Source organism: Humulus lupulus, chromosome 8, assembly GCF_963169125.1.
Source record: "Humulus lupulus chromosome 8, drHumLupu1.1, whole genome shotgun sequence".
NCBI lineage: Eukaryota > Viridiplantae > Streptophyta > Magnoliopsida > Rosales > Cannabaceae > Humulus > Humulus lupulus.
In genome coordinates this window covers 22,402,030-22,421,407 of record NC_084800.1, presented here as the reverse complement: position 1 = coordinate 22,421,407, position 19,378 = coordinate 22,402,030, and the positions used below count along the sequence as shown (strand labels likewise).

The window sequence follows — 19,378 nt, the reverse complement described above, 5'->3', positions numbered from 1 at the left end:
ATGAAATAATACCAATGAGAGCTCGGATAGATCAAAATGATGAAGATGAAATGATGGATGTTCTCACTGATCTTATGCAAAATGACAATGACGAACAAGCGGAGAATGAGCGCGGTCAAGAGATACCTACAACTGACTACAGGAGTGGGCAACATTATAACGATTTGTTTGCTGAGATCGAGGCTCCATTATTCCCCGGGTGTCAAAATTACACTCCATTGAATTTCCTAGTGAAGTTAATGCATTTCAAAGTGTTGGGAAAAATTCTCAACAAAATATTTGATGGAATGCTGGAGTTGTTACATGATGCATTTCCAGCCCCAAATAAGCTTCCAAAATCGCACTATGCAGCGAAAATGTTGTTGCGGAAACTTGGATTGGGCTACGAGTCAATCCATGTCTGCAAGCATGATTGCGCACTGTTTTGGAAAGAACATGCTGGAAAAAGCAAATGTCCTGTTTGTGGAGAGGATCGATGGGTGGACAAGAACACCAAGGGAAAGAAAGTGCCTCATAAAGTGATGCGTTATTTTCCTTTAACCCCTAGGTTAATGCAAAAATATGCATCGAGGCACATTGCTCAACATATGAGATGGCATCACGAGCAACGTATAAAAGAAGATGGTGTATTGCGTCATCCTGCTGATGGGAAAGCTTGGAAGGACTTTGACCGAAATAATCCAACATTTGCAATGGAACCCAGGAATGTGCGGTTTGGATTGGCTGCAGATGGATTCAATCCCTTTGGTAATATGAGTCTGTCTTATAGTATGTGGCCAGTAGTGTTGACGACATATAACTTGCCACCATGGTTGTGCATGAGAGAAACTAATTTCATGTTGAGTTTATTAATTCCGGGACCTCATTCGCCAGGAAAAGATTTTGATGTTTTCTTAAGACCATTGATTGATGAGTTAAAAGAATCATGGATGACTGGTGTACAGACTCGAGATGCAGTCGATGGCAGTTTCTTCACTCTTCGAGCAGCTTTGATGTGGACTATAAACGATTACCCAGCAAGGAGTAGCCTTTCTGGATGGACTGCTCAAGGTTATCATGCTTGCTCTACTTGCAATGTGGCAACACCATCTATTCGTTTACAAAAGAAGGTTGCTTTTTATGGTCATAGACATTTTTTACCAATCAAACATGCCATTAGAAGGGACAAGAAGACATATGGTGTCGTTGAAAAGAGATTACCACCACAGCCATTAACCATGCAAGAAATGTTCACACAAATGAGTTTTATACCTGATTCTCTTCCTGGTAAGCATGTCAGTTATGGCGGCCAAAAAAGAAAGCGTACAAAAGAGCAAGTTGGTTGGCGGAAAAAAAGTATATTTTTTGAGCTCCCATATTGGGCCAACATAATGTTGCGACACAATCTAGATGTTATGCATGTTGAGAAAAATGTGTGTGACAGTTTAGTAGGCACAATAGTTGGGCTGGAGAATAAGACCAAAGACACAGTTAGTGCCAGAGTAGACTTGGAGAAGATGAAGATGAGACCAGAGTTACAGCTGAGGAAGTTGAATGGTCGGATACAAAAGCCTGCGGCCAAATTCACTTTCACTGTTGAAGATCGCCAAAAGTTTTGTCGATTTCTTAAATCAGTGAAGTTTCCAGATGGTTTTGGATCTAACCTAAGGAAAAATGTGATTGATAATGACAATAAGATAACTGGTTTGAAATCGCATGATTGTCACATCATTATGCAACACCTTTTGCCAGTTGGTGTGCATGCATTCCTAGAGAAATCAATGAGTACAACTATTATTGAGTTATGCACTTTCTTCAAGCTCATTTGTGCGAGAACTCTAAAAGTCTCAGATTTAGAAAAAGTCCAAACTTCAATTGTTGAGATTGTTTGCAAGTTAGAGAATATTTTCCCACCTGCTTTTTTCGATATCATGATCCATCTACTAATACATTTACCGGAAGAAGCAATACTTGGAGGACCGGTTCACATGAGGTGGATGTATCCTTTTGAAAGGTATATGAAAAAATTGAAGAATTATGTCCGTAACAAAGCACGTCCAGAGGGCTCAATAGCAGAAGGATATGTGGTTGATGAGGCATTAACATTTTTCTCCATGTACTTGAAAGGTGTTGAGACAAAGTTCAATCGTCCAGACCGAAATGTAGATGTTGGTCCATCACTTAAAAAGATGTCGGTCTTTCGATCTCAGGGTCGTCCAATTGGTAAGAAATCATTGACAATTTTGGAAGATGAAGTGAAGAAAATAGCAGATTGGTATATTCTAAACAACTGCAATGAGATCTTGCCATATCTTCGGTAAGTAATTAAAGTAGTTCATCATTTCATTGCATGTTTATTATAACACTTATTAGTAGCTCTTAAATTAGTTGTTTTTGTTTTTTGCAGAGAGCATAGGGAAATTCTACAGACTAGAGGTGTTGAAAACCTAGACCAATTACATAGAGAGAAATTTCCTAATTGGTTTTATAATAAGATTTATCATCTTCGACAAACAGGATCCTTGGAAGTAGATGAAGAATTAATCTCTTTAGCAAACGGTTCTTCAACTCGTGTTGCGTCGTACCCTGGGTGTGTTGTAAATGGAGTAAGATTTTTGTGTTATGACAGGGACAAGAATCGCAAAACTCAAAATAGTGGAGTCTCTGTAGCGGGTGTCGAAAATAGTACTTATTACGGCCAGTTGGAAGAAGTTTTAGTGATGTCTTATCTTTCTGGTTGTTCTGTTGTATTATTTAAGTGCAAATGGTTTGACACTAATCGGTCTTCAGGATTAAAGTTTGAGCAAAACATAACGAGTATCAAAACCAGTTCGGAGGCCTTCAAAGATGATAAATTTATCTTAGCAACTCAGGCTAACCAAGTTTTCTACATTGAAGACCTTAAAAATAAATCTCATTGGAAAGTCGTCCAAGAAGTGCATCACAGAAATGTGTGGGACATCCCACTAGTTGAAGAACAAGCGGAGGATGTAGAAGTAGATGTTATGCACGACACTAGTTCCTCTAATTTCCAATTATTCGTTGATCTTGGACCGTTGCCACAAATCAGCTTTGAACGTACGGGGGCTCCATTACAATTTGTTGAGATAGATAATGTTGCAATTGAGGAGGAGAGGGAGGAGGAAATGGAAGAAGAAGAGGAGGAGGAGGAAGAGGAAGAGGAAGTGGAGGAGGAGGAGGAGGAGGAGGAGGAGGTTGAATATGAAGATGATGAAGAGGAAGATGAACACATAGAAACCGATGATGATAGTGAAGATTATTATAGTGATAATTAAGTGGTAATTTTATAATATGTTGAAGTAATTATTTTTAACAATAAATAATTTTATATTGTCATTTTTAACTGATAAATGTAATTTTAATATCGATTAATTTGACAAATATGGCTGATGTTATTGCTCAATCTCACGGGGGTGATGGTGGAGGATGCGATCCTCCACGTGGACCGGCAGATATCCCAGCTGATTGTGAACGAGGTAATATTTGCAACATTGATATACTCCTTAAAATTTAACAATTAATCCATATTAATTTTAAAATATTGAATTTGCATACAATAGCGCCTCCAAGTAAACGTGGACGCCATAAGGGATTGAACACGCGGGAAAAGAGGGAACAGTTGGGGCGTCCTCTCCCTCTCGAGTGGGATGTGCGGGGGAGAACATATAAAGAGATCGGAGAGTACAGCTCAAATTTCTCAAGACAGCTCGGATTACTTGTTCGACAGTACACAGATCCGAACTGTCCTCAATGGTCAAAAGTACCAAATGCCTCGAAAGAAAGAATACTTGCACATTTGGAAGTAAGTAGTTTATGTATTTTTATGTTAATTCTCATTTTATGTTATATATGATATTTACTAATAAATGTTTGTAAATTAGGATGATTTGTTTGATATTGGGCGTACTAGATATGGAGAAGGGCATATGCCTGGGATCTTGAGAGGCATTGATACTTCGTGTGCTAAAAAGTATTATGACTGGAAGTACGATATTAAAGAGCACTTAACGATTAATGGGCCACAAAATCGTTATGGTGGTTGCACGGATACGCAGTGGCAAAAAGCAATTGATTTTTTCCGTCGCCCAGAAATTACGGTATTAATTTCTTGCTAAACTTAACTATCTTAATTAAATATATTACTAACGATAACTTTTTGCAGAAACGTTCTGTGGTCAACAAGGAAAATAGAAAGAAACTGAAAGAGCTTAGCTATGGAGGTTCTCAGTCAATCCCAGCCTTACGCTATAAAAAGGTTAGTTAATTAATTATTTTTTAGTTTATTTTTCTTATTTACGTTTAATTATTAATTTTATAAAAATATATGTACGTGACAGCGCAATTTAGAGACTGGGCAACTTGAGTCCATCCCGGATAGCTGGATGGATACTCACCATAAATCAGGCACATGGTGGGTGACAGAGACAGCAAAAAATACTTGGGTACGTTAAGTTTTTTTAAACATTTTTCAAATTTTTAATTGTTTCAAAATTTTAATTACATTATACATTGTATCACAGGAGGAATTGCGTGCATACCGCGACACACAGCAGACACAGGCAACTGATACTGAGAGTTCCACACCAGTTTCGAGTTCGCCTGAAGATGAAGACATATATTTGGTACAAAATGTCTTCGGAAAACGACGGGGCCACCAAAAAGGATATGGACGTATCCTTAACATAAGGGACCGAACTCCATTTGATTTTCGTCCTTCACAAACTAGAGATGAAGAGTTGTCTGAGATGAGAGAGCGTCTTCGACAGTTAGAGGAGCATGTCCGGACTCATTGTATCACCCCGGGATCTCAATCTGCCCCACCACCACCACCCGATGATCCTGATGTTGGAGCACCGACTCAGTAGGACTTATGTATGAATTTTATTACAATTGACTATTACATTATCATGTTTAAGACAAGTCTTTATTTTAATTCAACGAATACACTCTTATGTTTTTATTTATATCTTTAATATAAGTGTTTTAATTTTATTCTATTTTCTTATATTTAATTCAAAATAAATAAATAAATAAATAAATAAGGGAATAACAAATATAAAAAAAAATTGGGGACAAGTCTATACCGAGGACATTGTCCTCGGTATATACCACCAAGATGTCGGTATATACCAGTACGATGAGAAATTGGGGTTTGTTGTACCGAGGACATTTGTCACTTTCTACCGAGGACATTATCCTCGGTAAAACTTATACCGAGAACATTTTTAATGTCGTCGGTAGACGTTTTGTTTTACCGACGCGGCTGTACCGACAACTTTATACCGACGACATTGTCTCGGTAGAAGATATACCGAGGACATTTCGGCTTATACCGAGGACATTTGTTCTCGGTATAGGCCCTGATTTTTGTAGTGTGTAAGTATTAAATGACAGACTACGATATATGATATATATATAACCCGGCCCCAATTTATATATGGTATATATATACATATATGAATAAATATGGAGTGATTGAAGATGAGACTGACCTAATTGGAGCTGCTGCCAAACTGTGGAGTGAGAGTCGCTGTGGTGTCCAAAGTTGAGAAGGGAGAGCTACTGTCATTTGGGTCACTGGCGGGTTGAAGAAGAAGACTGCGCGTCGGGTGTATTGTGAAGAAGAAAATTGTGCACACGATACTTCAAATTTATTTGAGCTTTTATTTTCTATGCCCTAATTTTAACATAGTAAGTCGGCCCATTAGCAATCGACCTATGATACAACATGATGAGTCTGTTTTAGAACTGATCTATGATATTAAAATTAAAATTAAAATATATATATAATTTTAATATATTGATATTTTATTTTAAAATTAAAAATCTCCAACTTATTTAATTAATTTTTTTCTAATATTTATAAATATGTACAAATTTACTCCTTTCACGCTTTTCTAGATCGACTGCTATAGCTCATCACTTTCGAAAAACCCCAACTGTTATTGGGCTAGAGTTATTAATGAATGACTTTCGGGAATCAATTAAGGGACAATCTTAAACCATGTAAGTATTAAATGACAAAGTATGATATATGATATACACAACCCGACCCCAATTTATATACGATATATATATATGAATAAATATAGTGTGATTGAAGAAGAGACTGATCTAATCGGAGCTACTATCGAACTGTGGAGTGAGAGTCGCTGTTGTGGTCGGAGTTGAGAAGGGAGAATTGTTGCAGTTTGTGTCACTGGCGGGATGAAGAAGAAGACTGCTCGCGGGGTGTACAGTGAAGAAGAAGATTGCACACACGATACTTCAAATTTATTTGAGCTTTTATTTTCTATGCCCTAATTTTAATATGGTAAGTCGACCCATTAGTAACCAACCTATGATGCAATATGATAAGTCTGTTTTAGAGCTGACCTATAATGTTAAAATTAAAAAATATATAATTTTTAATATATTGATATTTTATTTTAAAATTAAAAATCTCCAACTTATTTAATTTAATTTTTTCTAATATTTATAAATAGGAAATTATTTAATTTAATTTTAAAAAATTAAATATATAATTTAATTAAATTATCCTATGATGCTTACATGATAAGTCTGTTCTAGAACCGACATATAAGGCAACATGATAAGTTTGTTCTAAAACCGACCTATGATGGTAAATTTTAAAATTATAAATCTCCAATTTATTTATTTAATTTATTTATTTTTCTAATATTTATATATATGCCATTTATAAATTAAAATATTTTCTCATTTATAAAAACTAAATTAATTTTTTTTAAATCCAAATAATTAATTAATATTTCAAAAATTATAATATATATAATATTAATAAGTATATATTTTTTAATACTTATTTCACACCCAAATAAATTATATATTTGTATTGTTTAAATAAATTAATATATTATTAAATTCCAATAATCTAAAAACAAATTAGAGTATCTTTAATAATATATTTTTATAATGACATGGTAGGTCTGTTCCCACACAACTGACCTACCATGTCACATGAGAAGTCATTTCCCACACAAGCGACCTACCATGTTATTTAAAAAATTATTAAAAAGATACTCTAAATTGTTTTATAAGTTTTTTTTTTATTTTAAATTACAAATACTATTAAATCAAAATATTTTCATATTTATAAAAATTAAAATTAAAATTTTTAATTATTAATAATTTATTTATTTATTTATTCAATTATTTATATTTCAAAAATTATAATATATATAATATTAATAAGTATATTTTTTTAATACTTATTTCATACCCAAATAAATTATATATATGTATTGTTTAAATAAATTAATATATGTTAAAATTCTAATAATCTAAAAATAATTTAGAGTATCTTTAATAATATATTTTTATAATGACATGGTTGGTCCGTTCCCACACAACCGACCCGCCATGTTAAATGAGAAGTCATTTCCCACACAATCAACCTACCATGTCACATTATAAGTCATTTATCACACAACTGACCTACCATGTCATTTAAAAAATTATTAAAGAGATACTCTAAATTATTTTATGAAATTTTCTATTTTAAATTATTAATACTATTAAATTAAACTGCTGTCTTATTCATATAATATAATTACTTTTTTATGTTACAAATAATTGATTAATTTAACTCATTTATTTATATTTCAAAATATTATAATGTAGATTAATAAATATAATTTATTATATTTATTTCATAGACTAATAGCTTATATATATTTATAGTTTAAATAAATTAATGTATTTTAAAATTCAAATAATGTAAAATAAATAATAATGCGACATGCTAAGTTGGTTCACTTAGTACTGACCTACCATGAGCAAGGTAGGACATGGTAGGTCGGTCCACACAGAATGGACCTACTATGACAACATGGTAGGTCAATTTTGCAGGAACCGACCTACTATGACATCTACAATCATGGGAGGTCGGTTCTCGCACAACCGACCTCCCATGCTTACGTTTGACATACATGATATGTCGGTTTTGTGTGAACCGACTTATGAACATGTGTTAAGTCAGTTTAAGCAGAACCGACCTCTCATGGTCGAGGGTTGATGTCCAAATTGTAGCAGCTGCTTCTTTGAAGACCAACTCACTAGATTTGATCCGAGAAACACACAGAGTCCTGTAGTTTACCTTCTGTCGTCTGGATCCATTGCCCAGTCAACATCACATAATCCCACCAAGTCAAGTGATGTAGACTTCTGAAAGTGTAGGCCAAAGTCAAGTGCACCCTTCAAATATCTCAGAATTCGTTTGATAGTTCAAAGAAAATCAAAGAATCGTATACCCGACAATTAAACAAAATTTATATTTCTTTGATCACACGTATTCTATCAAATTTGTTTTTTTGATATTATTTTGATAATGATTCTGTAACGCCCTACTACCCAGGGACCATTACGGTGTGCATTTTAAACAGTGCTAAACTCGCTAATCGAGTCATTTGGTCATAATCGTGTAACTAAAGTGATTGCAATTTAGGGTTAAATTTTTTGGTTAAGATACAACATTTTACTAAAACATTTACTATATACATTGGGATCCCAAAATATAATTTAAAGGTTGTTGCGATATTTTTGCTATGCAAGTGCACACAGTCGCAATTCGTAATAAAATGGTAAAAACCAAGTATCTTCCTCAAGGACTGATTTATCAATTACCAATCAACCAATCTTTTTTAATTCTATTTGATTAAACAATTTCAGAGATTTCAAACAAAGAAAAATACTAACGAAGTACAATGAGAATTTAAACAAAATAACAGAGAAAATGAAATTAGGACAATTATGATCCTCTATTTTCCACCCTTTAATTTCCTAATGCAAGAATTATATCCCCTTCTCCCTATTCAAGAACAAGTTGCAAAAACAATTCATAATCTGGTTAAGATTTATAAAATTCAATCTAAATGACAACTTCCTATATTTCTATGGTAAGTTGAATCATGAAGAAGGCATTAAACACGCAACTCAGAAAAATAGGCAAACAATTTAGATACTTTCGTTCTAAATTGAATTTGCATCCAAACAATCAAAGCATATCAAATTTCACTTTTCAGATTTTAATTTGATTAACGAAATAACAATTAGAGGTGATCAATCAATAATTGCACAAATGACACAGATTGTAAGGAATTGAAAGAGATGAAGAAGAACAATAATTCTGCATTAATCCATAAAAGGGTTTCTAAAAGATTCACATAATAGCCCTAAAGAGAAATTAGCCCATAATATTCATTCTAGCAAAAAGATAATTCAATTACAAACATGGAAATTAAAGAAAAAGATGAAAAACACAGGAATGAATCCTCCAAGATGGTATTCTCACTCCCAGCCGTCGTACCCCCTTCAGCCTTCTTTCAGTCGCACATATGTTTCTCCAAAAATCCCTACCAAATCCCCACGTGAAAAGACTCAACTGCCCATCAAAAAGTGATCAGATATGTCAAAAATCGCGACACCAGCATTGTAGTGCTGTCATTGTAGCGCTGTAGCGCTAAAGTCAGAAACAAAATGGGGGAAAATCTGGGCACCAGCGCTGTAGCGCTCTTAACGTAGCGCTGTAGCGCTAAAGTCAGGAACGAACTTCCTGAAAACTTCGTCCAAGCGCTGTAGTGCTGATGTTGTAGCGTTGTAGCGCTAAAGTCAGAGCCGAGCTTCTTCATAAATTCTTCCTAGCGCGCTGTAGCGCTACTTACAGAACCCAAAAAATTCACAAATCCGTCCCGATTTTGTTCCACTTTTGCTCCTTTTCATTATTTGTATCACTTTAGCATTAATCACCCTGAAACATGAACAAACGAGCATAATTCCAAAATAAAATAATCCTAACTAATGAAAAATAGCCTAAAAACTTAGACCATAAACGAGCCTAAAACTCGTTTATCAAACTCCCCCAAACTTAACCTTTACTCGCCCTCGAGTAAAGACCAAGTTAAACTAACAAAAAGAAACAAACACAAAACGAACAAGCTAAACCATCATTACCATCTACACTGCTTTGCCAAACTCATGAAATCTCAATTGCAATAATAATAACCATAATTTCAGCTCAATTGCCTTAAAGTTCAATTAGGGAAATCAATAATATATCACAAAAATAACTACAACACTTGGACTCTATCATATATGCTCAACTCATTCCAGACAATTCCACAAACCAATTTTTCAATATGCTTGTATTACTTAACCTTCTCCACTAATGTCAATAACGTGTTTTGAAATCAAAAGGACTTTCACGGGTTATAGCGTTAGGCTTAGGCAAGGGTAGATAAAATTGTCATTTAGGCTCAATCATTACCATAAGCATATAAACTTTACACCCAATCTTGATATTCACAACACAATTTAACACAACCCAAAGATCCTCTTTATTTCCAAAGATTGAGAAATTTAAACACTAGAGAGTTTTTATTTTTATTTTTTTTATATATACTACCTTTCCCCCAAACTTATGCATTTTAATGGGGACATCAAAAGAAAAGTAGTTTCTCTCAAATCTTTTTTTTTTTAATTTTTTTTTATTTCTCAATCTTTTCTTGAATTTTTTTTCTATTGCCAACACCAATACACAAGAGTAACACCCATTAAAAATCAATCCCCTTTTATATTTTATAAGCTCATGGTATAAATCTAGGAACTGAAAAATAATAAAGTATTCGGTTAAGCTCAAAACAAGTGTTTAACAATAAAATGTAGACTTTTAGGCTCAAAGAGGGTATCTAGGGAAAATTAAATCAAGGTTGGCTTGAAAGGCACAATCGAGCCAATAAAATTGCCTAAATCACTTTTCAAAACACATGTCATCAAGGATTTTGCCTCAAAGGCCAAATAATGCAAGTTCTATCAAATTCAAATTGTCATACCACCAACCCTAGTCAAACATATATAATAAAATCCAAAGTGTTGCATTTTCAAAACATATTAAAAATTTCCCACAAAACCTTTAAATTAAACTCTAAAACAATTGAACCAAGCACACAGTTGAATTCAATTTCCTTTTCACGAGCAAGGACAAAGCAACAACAGACAAGAATGATGGCTCAACAGTTACACTAAACAACCACAGAAAATAACACAAGAGACTAAAAGCTAAACTAAACAACGCACAAAAATAAAAATAAAACAAAACAAAACAAAATAAGCTCCCCCCCCCCCCCCCCCCCCCCCACAAACTTAAGATGCACATTGTCCCCAATGTGATAAAGAAAAGAACAGAGGAAGATAACTTACCTGACCAGCCACATCAGTATGGCGGTGGTGGTGGTTGGAACGAAGGACCTTCAAAAGGCTGAGACTATGGAGGTTGAGGTTCAGGAAAACCAGCAAAGGACAGGGGTGGAGGCGGAGGGTAAAATGGAGAGTACGGTGGATAGGGCGATGGTGGAGCAAAATAAGTGCGATCCGATTCATCTAGCGACCAGCAGCTCACCAAATTGTTTAATTGAGCCACATGACTCACTTCATAATCATATCGCTGGCCCAAATACTGGTTCAGCTTCTTCCTCCACATCAGTTTCCACACGGCGCTTTCCCTTTTTTCTTGTCTGCGGCACATACAGAGCAGGCTCAAGATAATCATTCATCAAATTGATGGACAACGGTTGTTGCAGCGACTGATAAATATCAGTAACAAATTTCGGAACACCAGCCTTACAGCACAACATCGTGATGACGGATCCATGGGCCAAACCTCCAGTAGTGTGCCATTTTTCAATAAAATTAATGTTGGCCTTGATCCAAATACCCAGATTAACACTCATGCCCAGCATCAATGTGTACATCAATAAGACTTGATCTTTAGTCATATCAGACACATGACTAACCAGCATAAATCGAGCACACACAAAGAACGCCCAAAATCTCGCCTCAATGTTAAGCTGGCACGATGCTATACTCTTAGGGAGACTGCCAGATAAATTCCAGGGAGCGCCTTCAAAGCATACACTACAAGAAATCTGATCTTTACCTACCAATATTTTACCTACCAATATATATTGGTAGGGAAAGTAATGTTTTGCCTACCAATATTTATCGGTAGATAATATTAGTAGGTAAATGCTAGTCCATTATATTATATTTCTGAACAGAGCTTTACCTACCAATAATATCAGTAGGTAATGATCTTTACCTACGTATATTATGGAGGGAAATTTTTTAACCATTCCCGCTCAATTTTCTCCCCGTTTTTTATTTTCATTATATTATTTTATTATTATAAATGCTTATTTGGAAGCTTATGTGGAGTAAATAAGCTGACATTTACCTACCAATTTCTTACCTACATATATATATTGGTAGGTAAAAATATCTTTTGCCCACTAATATTTATTGGTAGCGAATATTGGTAAGTAATTATTTGTCATTAGTATATTAATTCAGAAATGTTATTTCCTACCAATATTACCTACTAATATGGAGACTTTGCCTACATTTATTTTTGAGGGAAAAATTTTACAATTCCCGCTCAATTTTTCCTCCCATTTTTGCTTACTTTTTATTTTATATTTTTATAAATGCTTATGTGTTATAATATTGATGATGTGTTAAATTTGTTGTAATATGTGTATGCCATCTGACCTATTTTTTTTTATCAAATTAACAAATATATTATATGTTATATATTATATTTTATAACCCTTTCACGCACCCTTTCCTGTTTCCATTCCCTCTTCTCTCACAGCACTGTTCTATCATTGCTGTTCCGTTCCGTTCTCCCAGCCGTTCCGTTGGAGTCCCTGATGTTTTGATCTTCAACAACAATCGCCTCTTCCAGTTCTTCCTCAAGACCGATTCATCTGTTACTTAATTTTTTTTTAAAAATATAATAATAAATAAAGTGACCGACCACATATTGTGAAATACTGAAGCTCTCACCAGATCAGATCGAAGTGACCAAGCACCGTCTCTCTCTCCGGCGCGGGACGACTCTCATCTCGACCACACACGGACACGGTAACTAAAATGTCCTGATTTGTTTTTTTTAGTATATTTAGAAATAACTTTTCTGTATTTGATTTCTTGGTATTTAAAATTTTTATTGGGGATATTTAAAAGGATAGTTCTTGTTAGCTGTGCATTATCTTCTGCTCAATTGTTTTTGCAAATGTTTGTGAGTGTATATTGAGTTAAATATATAAAGGTTATGTTTTTGTGTGGGAATATTTGTTATGCTTTTGAGTGAAGATTTCTTCATTTACAATTGATAGATTTGACATCGATGGACAAGTGACTGGGTTTGGTCATCCAGACTGGGCGAGGACACATGAAGCAGCTTCTGGAACATGCCCTATGGTTTCCACTCTTGTTGAAGGAGGAGCCACTTGCATTGGTAAAACTGTGGTAGATGAATTAGCCTATGGGTATGTATTTTATGCTTAATATGAGGAAGCATTTGAACCTTTTTTTTTTTGCCCTCTTATTGACTGAATGCAACATTTCTTACTGTTGTTCCAGCATTGATTTAAACTATTAACATACCTGTTTGTGCACAATTGAGGAAAGAAATATGATTTTTGGTTCAAAGAGATCATGTATAATCTAGTTTGTGCTTCTTTACATTTATATATTTATTTACTGATTCTCATATTCAATCCAAAAGCTGAACAATGCTTTCTTATATTGGCAGTATAAGTGGGGAGAATTAGCATTATGGTGCCCCCACAAATCCCGATGTGCCTGAAAGAGTACCAGGTGGATCTTCTAGTGGAGCTTCTGTTGCTGTAGCTGCTAAACTTGTTGATTTTTCTTTGGGTGAGTTTTTTTTTTATCCTTCTTCTTTTACATAATCTTACTGCAGCTAATTAATTTATCCCAGTGGTCTGCCTCAGCTTGGTAAATTTTTTTAAGTTTCGAATTTGTATATATATAATAACAATATTGGAATTATTAAAGTTGCTCTCTGGGTTTTTTTGACTAAAGTCCTCAATTAATATAAGCTGATTATTCCTGTATTAATTGTATATAGCTAGTGTCTAAAAAATTGTATTTCTTACTAATACTAATATGATGGTCCAGGTATTGATATTGTTGGGGATGTCAGAGTACCTGTTGGATTTTGTGGTGTTTTAGGATTCCGACCCTCCCATGGAGCTGTTTCTCAGATGGGAATTGTACCTGTCTCATCGAGACTTGATATTGTTGGTATGTATTATACATGATTTGTTTTTTCAAATACATACACAATGTTTCCATAAAAAAATATTATCCAATGTCTTATAATACTGCAAGTGCATCAATTTGCACCCTGGGATGTGTTGCATGTCCTAGTTTCTGCTCTCTGATACTCTTGAGATCATTATCATAGCAATAACTGCCTTTTTTTTTTTGTGCTCCTTCTTTATGTTGATTAAAAATGTTTACTCTGTTTTACTAATTTTTTGTGTCTGATTATGAGATCTAATTGATCTGATTTTATATTTCAGGATCTTAAAAACAAGCTTTTTTCTAAATGGGGGTTTTAATTTTGTTTTGTTTCAGGCATGTTAAATGCAAGCCTTTTCTATAATATGTTTTACTAGGTGTACTATAATAAATTTTTCTAACTCTAGGAGCTTTTGTAGTTACTTTATGATGCTAATAAACTGACCATTGTGTCATCCATTCATCTCTTTCTGGACTAATGTACTTAACTATTATTGGTTTTTGGCTCATTGGGTAGAAATGATTTTAGCTTTTTTATGAATATATGAACTGCTTTTGTTTGCATACTCTGATGATGCTGGATTTTTTTAGTTAAATTAATTTTGTATTTGGTGTGCTCTACAATTTTGTGGTTCGAACTACTATTGTGAGAGTGTCTTTGTTTGCCTTTATTTTTATTTTTAATTTTGATATATTTTTCATTGATTTTAGTCTTTAAATATGCTATCAGTCATCGATTATGTTCACCATGCAAATTCTTCTCTGCAGGATGGTTTGCCAAGGATCATACTATTCTTCGACGTGTTGGGCATGTGTTGTTGCAACTTCCTTATGCGCCTCCACGCAATCCTAGACAAGTAATTATAGCTGATGATTGCTTTCAACTAGGAAAGATTCCCGCTGAAAGGATTGTTCAAGTTGTTATTAAATCCATGGAGAAGATTTTTGGAAGTAGGTTCTTTTTCTTTGTGTATTAGCATCATTATGACATTGATTTCTTTTTGGTGCCATATTTTCACCATTATCATAGTACCATAATCAGCACTTTCATTGTTGTTACTATTTTTACTACTAATATTATTTTATTTCCATTCACATTGATTCCCTTAATATTATGATTTTCATTTTTATTTTCAACACCTTTCTAAAAATATATTTTATCTGGAAGTGTTAACTTAAAAAGATTTTCTCTGTACAATCACAAAGGCCTATAACTCCGTATTTTTTACAATTGTTACTTGTACTTCCCTTGCAAATAAGAAAAAAAATGAGCTTACTCCATTGTGGATATTTTCCTAATGTTTCTTTTTAATCTGCTCCAGGACAAATATTAAAGCATGAAAATCTTGGAGACTATTTAAGTTCGAAAGTACCAAGCTTGAAAGTTTTCCAAAGCAAGCAAATAAATGGGCAATCAAAAACTTCATCACTTGGGTCCCTTGCAACTGTCATGCAGATTTTTCAAAGGTGAGGTTCTTTCTTTAAAGAGGAAAAAGGAAGGAAACTTATTATCTGACTTTGTTGCGGTCGGGAACAACACAATGGTTGGTTTAATTAAATCTCTTCTAATTTCACGGTTCATTATGTTGTTACTGATTTTCATTTAGGCCTCCAATTTGCTTTACCTAAGGCAAAGCTTATGGTTCGAATGGGTTAGACTACTAGGGGATGGATGGCAATAATTCGAGTCTGCTATAAACTTACAAGTCTTTTTTAACAACCTGGCTTTTGTTAGGCTATGCACTCGACCGCATCTTGTAATTGGAACTGAAAAGTAGGACTTGACATGTAAATGCAGACAAATAAAAGTGCTGAAATTAGTAATGCTAAGAAATTAGATAGAGATTTATCTTTAAGCTTGATTTAAAAATTTATATGCAAGAATATATTAAACATAATTGTAAACAAAAAATATAGTTAAATAAAGAAGACTTGTAATATAAAACGACAGAAATGTATATATGGTAATGGTACTAATTTAAATTGACACAAAATTTTAGAAATTTAGTGTTTATTATTTATTTAGTGTTAGTTAATGCGTTTTTAATACAATGTAACAATAGTAGACATTCTTGGATTTTTTTAGTAACTTGTATTTGTTGGATTGTCTAACAAGCATATTCTAAGTAACTAGTAAGAATATTTTGAATGTCTTGGAATGAGTGAAGGAGTATGGCTTGTGAGAAACTGGTTGTGTTTAGTAATAAGGCTCCTAAATGAGTGTAGAAAAAGATGAATGGGATGAGAAAAACTCAGAAAATATTAAGAACTAGAAAGCTTCTGGGTTTCAGAGGAATAAAGGAATCTGATTGATAGATAGAAGAGTTTAAATTGATGGTGATATAATGGATAATTCTATATGCAACTTTGTAGAACAAGGAAGGATGGTCTTAGGTTTAAAGAGGGCAGAGGTAAGGGTAATAGCTTCAGGTTGTTCGAGGAATAGAGGAATGGAAAAAGAGTATTAGATCAAAGGCAGAGAAATAAAACAACCTCAGATCTTAGTAAAATGAGATTGCTGGAGAATAATCAAATGAGTGATCTGCAATTCTTATATCTTGGTTTGGGTCCTATTCCTATATAAAGGTAAATAAAAACTTGGAGTCCAATTTAGAAGCTACGTAGATAGGTAGGGAATGTACTTGAAGTGAAAAGCCTTTGTGAAAGATGGTGGAACCATATTAAACCTGCCTTTTTGCTCTTGAGTGCTTTCTGAATTTCATGTCTGCAGCATGTGAAATTGGGTCACCCGATAACAGCTTCATGCGCAAGTTCTCTTCTTTTCTTGATAAATGTTTTACGTGCTTTTGACTGATGGCAATCTTGTTTTGCAGTCTTATTTCTTAGTTGTCCTCTTGGCAGACCCTGCTTTCTCTTTCTTAAAGTTTCTCTTAATTAGTCTTAATAAAACATGGTTTAGTTTTTATTTTTTGTTTTCGTATTATAGGGAGAAGAAAGGAAAACTATTTTATTAATAATGGATCTTACAATTGAAGGAGAACAGCTAAGGCAATATGGCTAAAGCATAAACGGTTTAATTTTTATTCTAGAACACGGTTGCTTGCCAATATTTGGTTCTTTGGTCTGCTTTGTTAATGTTGACTACTTTCCCCTGTTGTTACTTTATTCCATTTTTTCTGTTTATATCCACTTGGCAATCCTACTATTGATTATTTTTTAACATTGTTGTTTAATGAATGGAAGGTATACATTTTGCTTTTGTCTTTATATTATATTCAATTTCAAGCTTGATGTTTATACTGTTTTATGAAATGAAATCATAATAAATATTTATTTCTTGTTATTTGTTTTTTAAGTTTGGTCTTATCTGAACAATGATCAATCAAATTTTGCTTTGCACACCCTTATACAGACACGAGTTTAGAAATAATCACGAGGAGTGGATCAACTTGGCGAAGCCTGTTTTGGATCCTGCTATCTCATCAATTTTTCAGGAAACGCCTGATACAACTGGTATTGATGTTGAAAATTGTAAAGCAATTAGGAGCGAGATGCGTTTAGCTCTCAACGCTTTATTGAAGGTAATAGTTCTTTATTGAAGAATTTTGAAATTTATTTATTTTCATTCAACTTGCAGTAAAGAAACATTTGTCTTTTTGCTACATTGTACTTATTGAACTTATAATTCATGAGATACTTTTATTCTTATATAAAGGTCACCGAATAACCTTAGTATATTGCTTCCAGTTTGGTGGTTTCTGCCACATTGTGTCTTTCCATATGATCATGTCAGAACAGGGCTTGCCCCCTTTTACATGAATTAACAGGGCAACTGCTAATGCTTCCAATGCTTATTCTTAATTGCTCTGGCCTAGTCATATTTACTATGAGATCTTTCTGTTTGGTTACATTCGCTTTAAATTTATTATGCTGAGAAAGGATGGACTGGAATAGAGCTCGGGCCATTATATGTAAGTAGTTAAAATTTTTATTTATTATATTTCTTACTAATAATTAATTAAATATATTATTAGGATAAAATGATGGAGTTAAGGGGTCAACATCCTACAGAAGAACTGTCTGATAAAGAGATTATGGAGCGTGTACTTGGACGTGATTCGGTATACTTGCAAGGGCAGGGGCGGTCTCCTAGTGTCACAACTTTTACTTCACATCGTGAAAATATTGTGGGTAATCAACCAACTTATGAAGAGTTAGTTGAACGACTTAATGATACAACTTCCCGCCTTAATGCTACTAACGAACAACTTAGTGTGGTTGTGGATATACTTCGTCATAACAATTTGATGGCACCGCCTCCACCACCTCCAACAGACCAAGCTTCAGATGCAAATTTAAGAGAGTCGCCATCTATTTCAATTCGGGAGTCACAAGATGATTCTTAGTTTATTTACATTAATTTACTAAGGAATGAACTTTATGAAGTTTTTTTTATTTTGGTAGGGGTAACCTTAAAATGATAACTTTATGACTTATTTTAGTATTGAACATTATAAAGAATTTTAGCATTAAACATTTTATTATTGAATGGTTTTTTTCTAGTTTATTTCTAATATAGAACATTTACAAATAACTGTTATTATCTTTTACCTACACATAACCATTAAATTTGAACAAAATATAAATTGTGTAACGAACCAATAAAATAATGCTATGTGGGCTAATAAAATGATACCACATAGGATGCCACATATGATGCCACGTAGGATGCCATGTAGGATGCCATGTAGGATGCCATATATGATGCCATGTAGGATGCCACGAAGGATACCACATATGATGCCACGTCATCAGACACGTAAAACTACAAAAACCATGTCAGCATACACGTAGGATGCCATGTCATCAATACACGTCATCAATTGATTTATAACTTACTGGGGTCCACTGATTCTTTTACCTACCAGTGTTAATAAGTGTAGGTAAAGACTCTTTCCCCACTAACTTTTACCTACCAATCTCTACCAATTCAATATTGGTAGGTAAACCATATTACCCACCATTAGGCTAGTTTTACCTACACTTACAATTGGTAGGTAAAGACCCCATTTTCTTGTAGTGATAGTTTATCAACCACAGCCGCAAAATCTATAGATCCATTCAAGAACTGAGCATATTCCTCCTCCTCTTGTTTTATGTGCGGGGCTTTGAACACCTTATTAATCGCTTCAGCAGTGAAAGGCACACGCTTACCTCGAACAAAGACTGTATCATTGTATTTATCTCTTAAGTTCGCATAAAACTCATATACCAATGATACATTAGCCTGTGC

General features: G+C 34.0%; 1 protein-coding gene and 1 pseudogene across 1 annotated transcript; both read left to right on the top strand.

Annotated features, from left to right (window-relative positions):
• Positions 1-3,887: 3,887 nt before the first annotated feature.
• Positions 3,888-4,992, top strand: LOC133793572 (uncharacterized). The gene is made up of 3 exons (XM_062230892.1): positions 3,888-4,097; positions 4,163-4,255; positions 4,521-4,992. Exons 1-3 carry the CDS (start codon positions 3,927-3,929, stop codon positions 4,863-4,865), a joined length of 609 nt encoding a protein of 202 aa, XP_062086876.1. The 5' UTR covers positions 3,888-3,926; the 3' UTR covers positions 4,866-4,992.
• Positions 4,993-12,841: 7,849 nt separating this feature from the next.
• LOC133795141 (translocon at the outer membrane of chloroplasts 64-like) lies at positions 12,842-18,629 on the top strand (annotated as a pseudogene).
• Positions 18,630-19,378: the final 749 nt, after the last annotated feature.

Excerpts from the sequence above, each read along its gene's own strand:
- LOC133793572 (XM_062230892.1), top strand. The coding sequence starts at position 3,927 with ATGCCTGGGATCTTGAGAGGCATTGATACTTCGTGTGCTAAAAAGTAT. Across the intron at positions 4,098-4,162 it reads TCCGTCGCCCAGAAATTACG|AAACGTTCTGTGGTCAACAA; the intron begins GTATTAATTTCT and ends AACTTTTTGCAG. Across the intron at positions 4,256-4,520 it reads CAGCCTTACGCTATAAAAAG|GAGGAATTGCGTGCATACCG; the intron begins GTTAGTTAATTA and ends ATTGTATCACAG.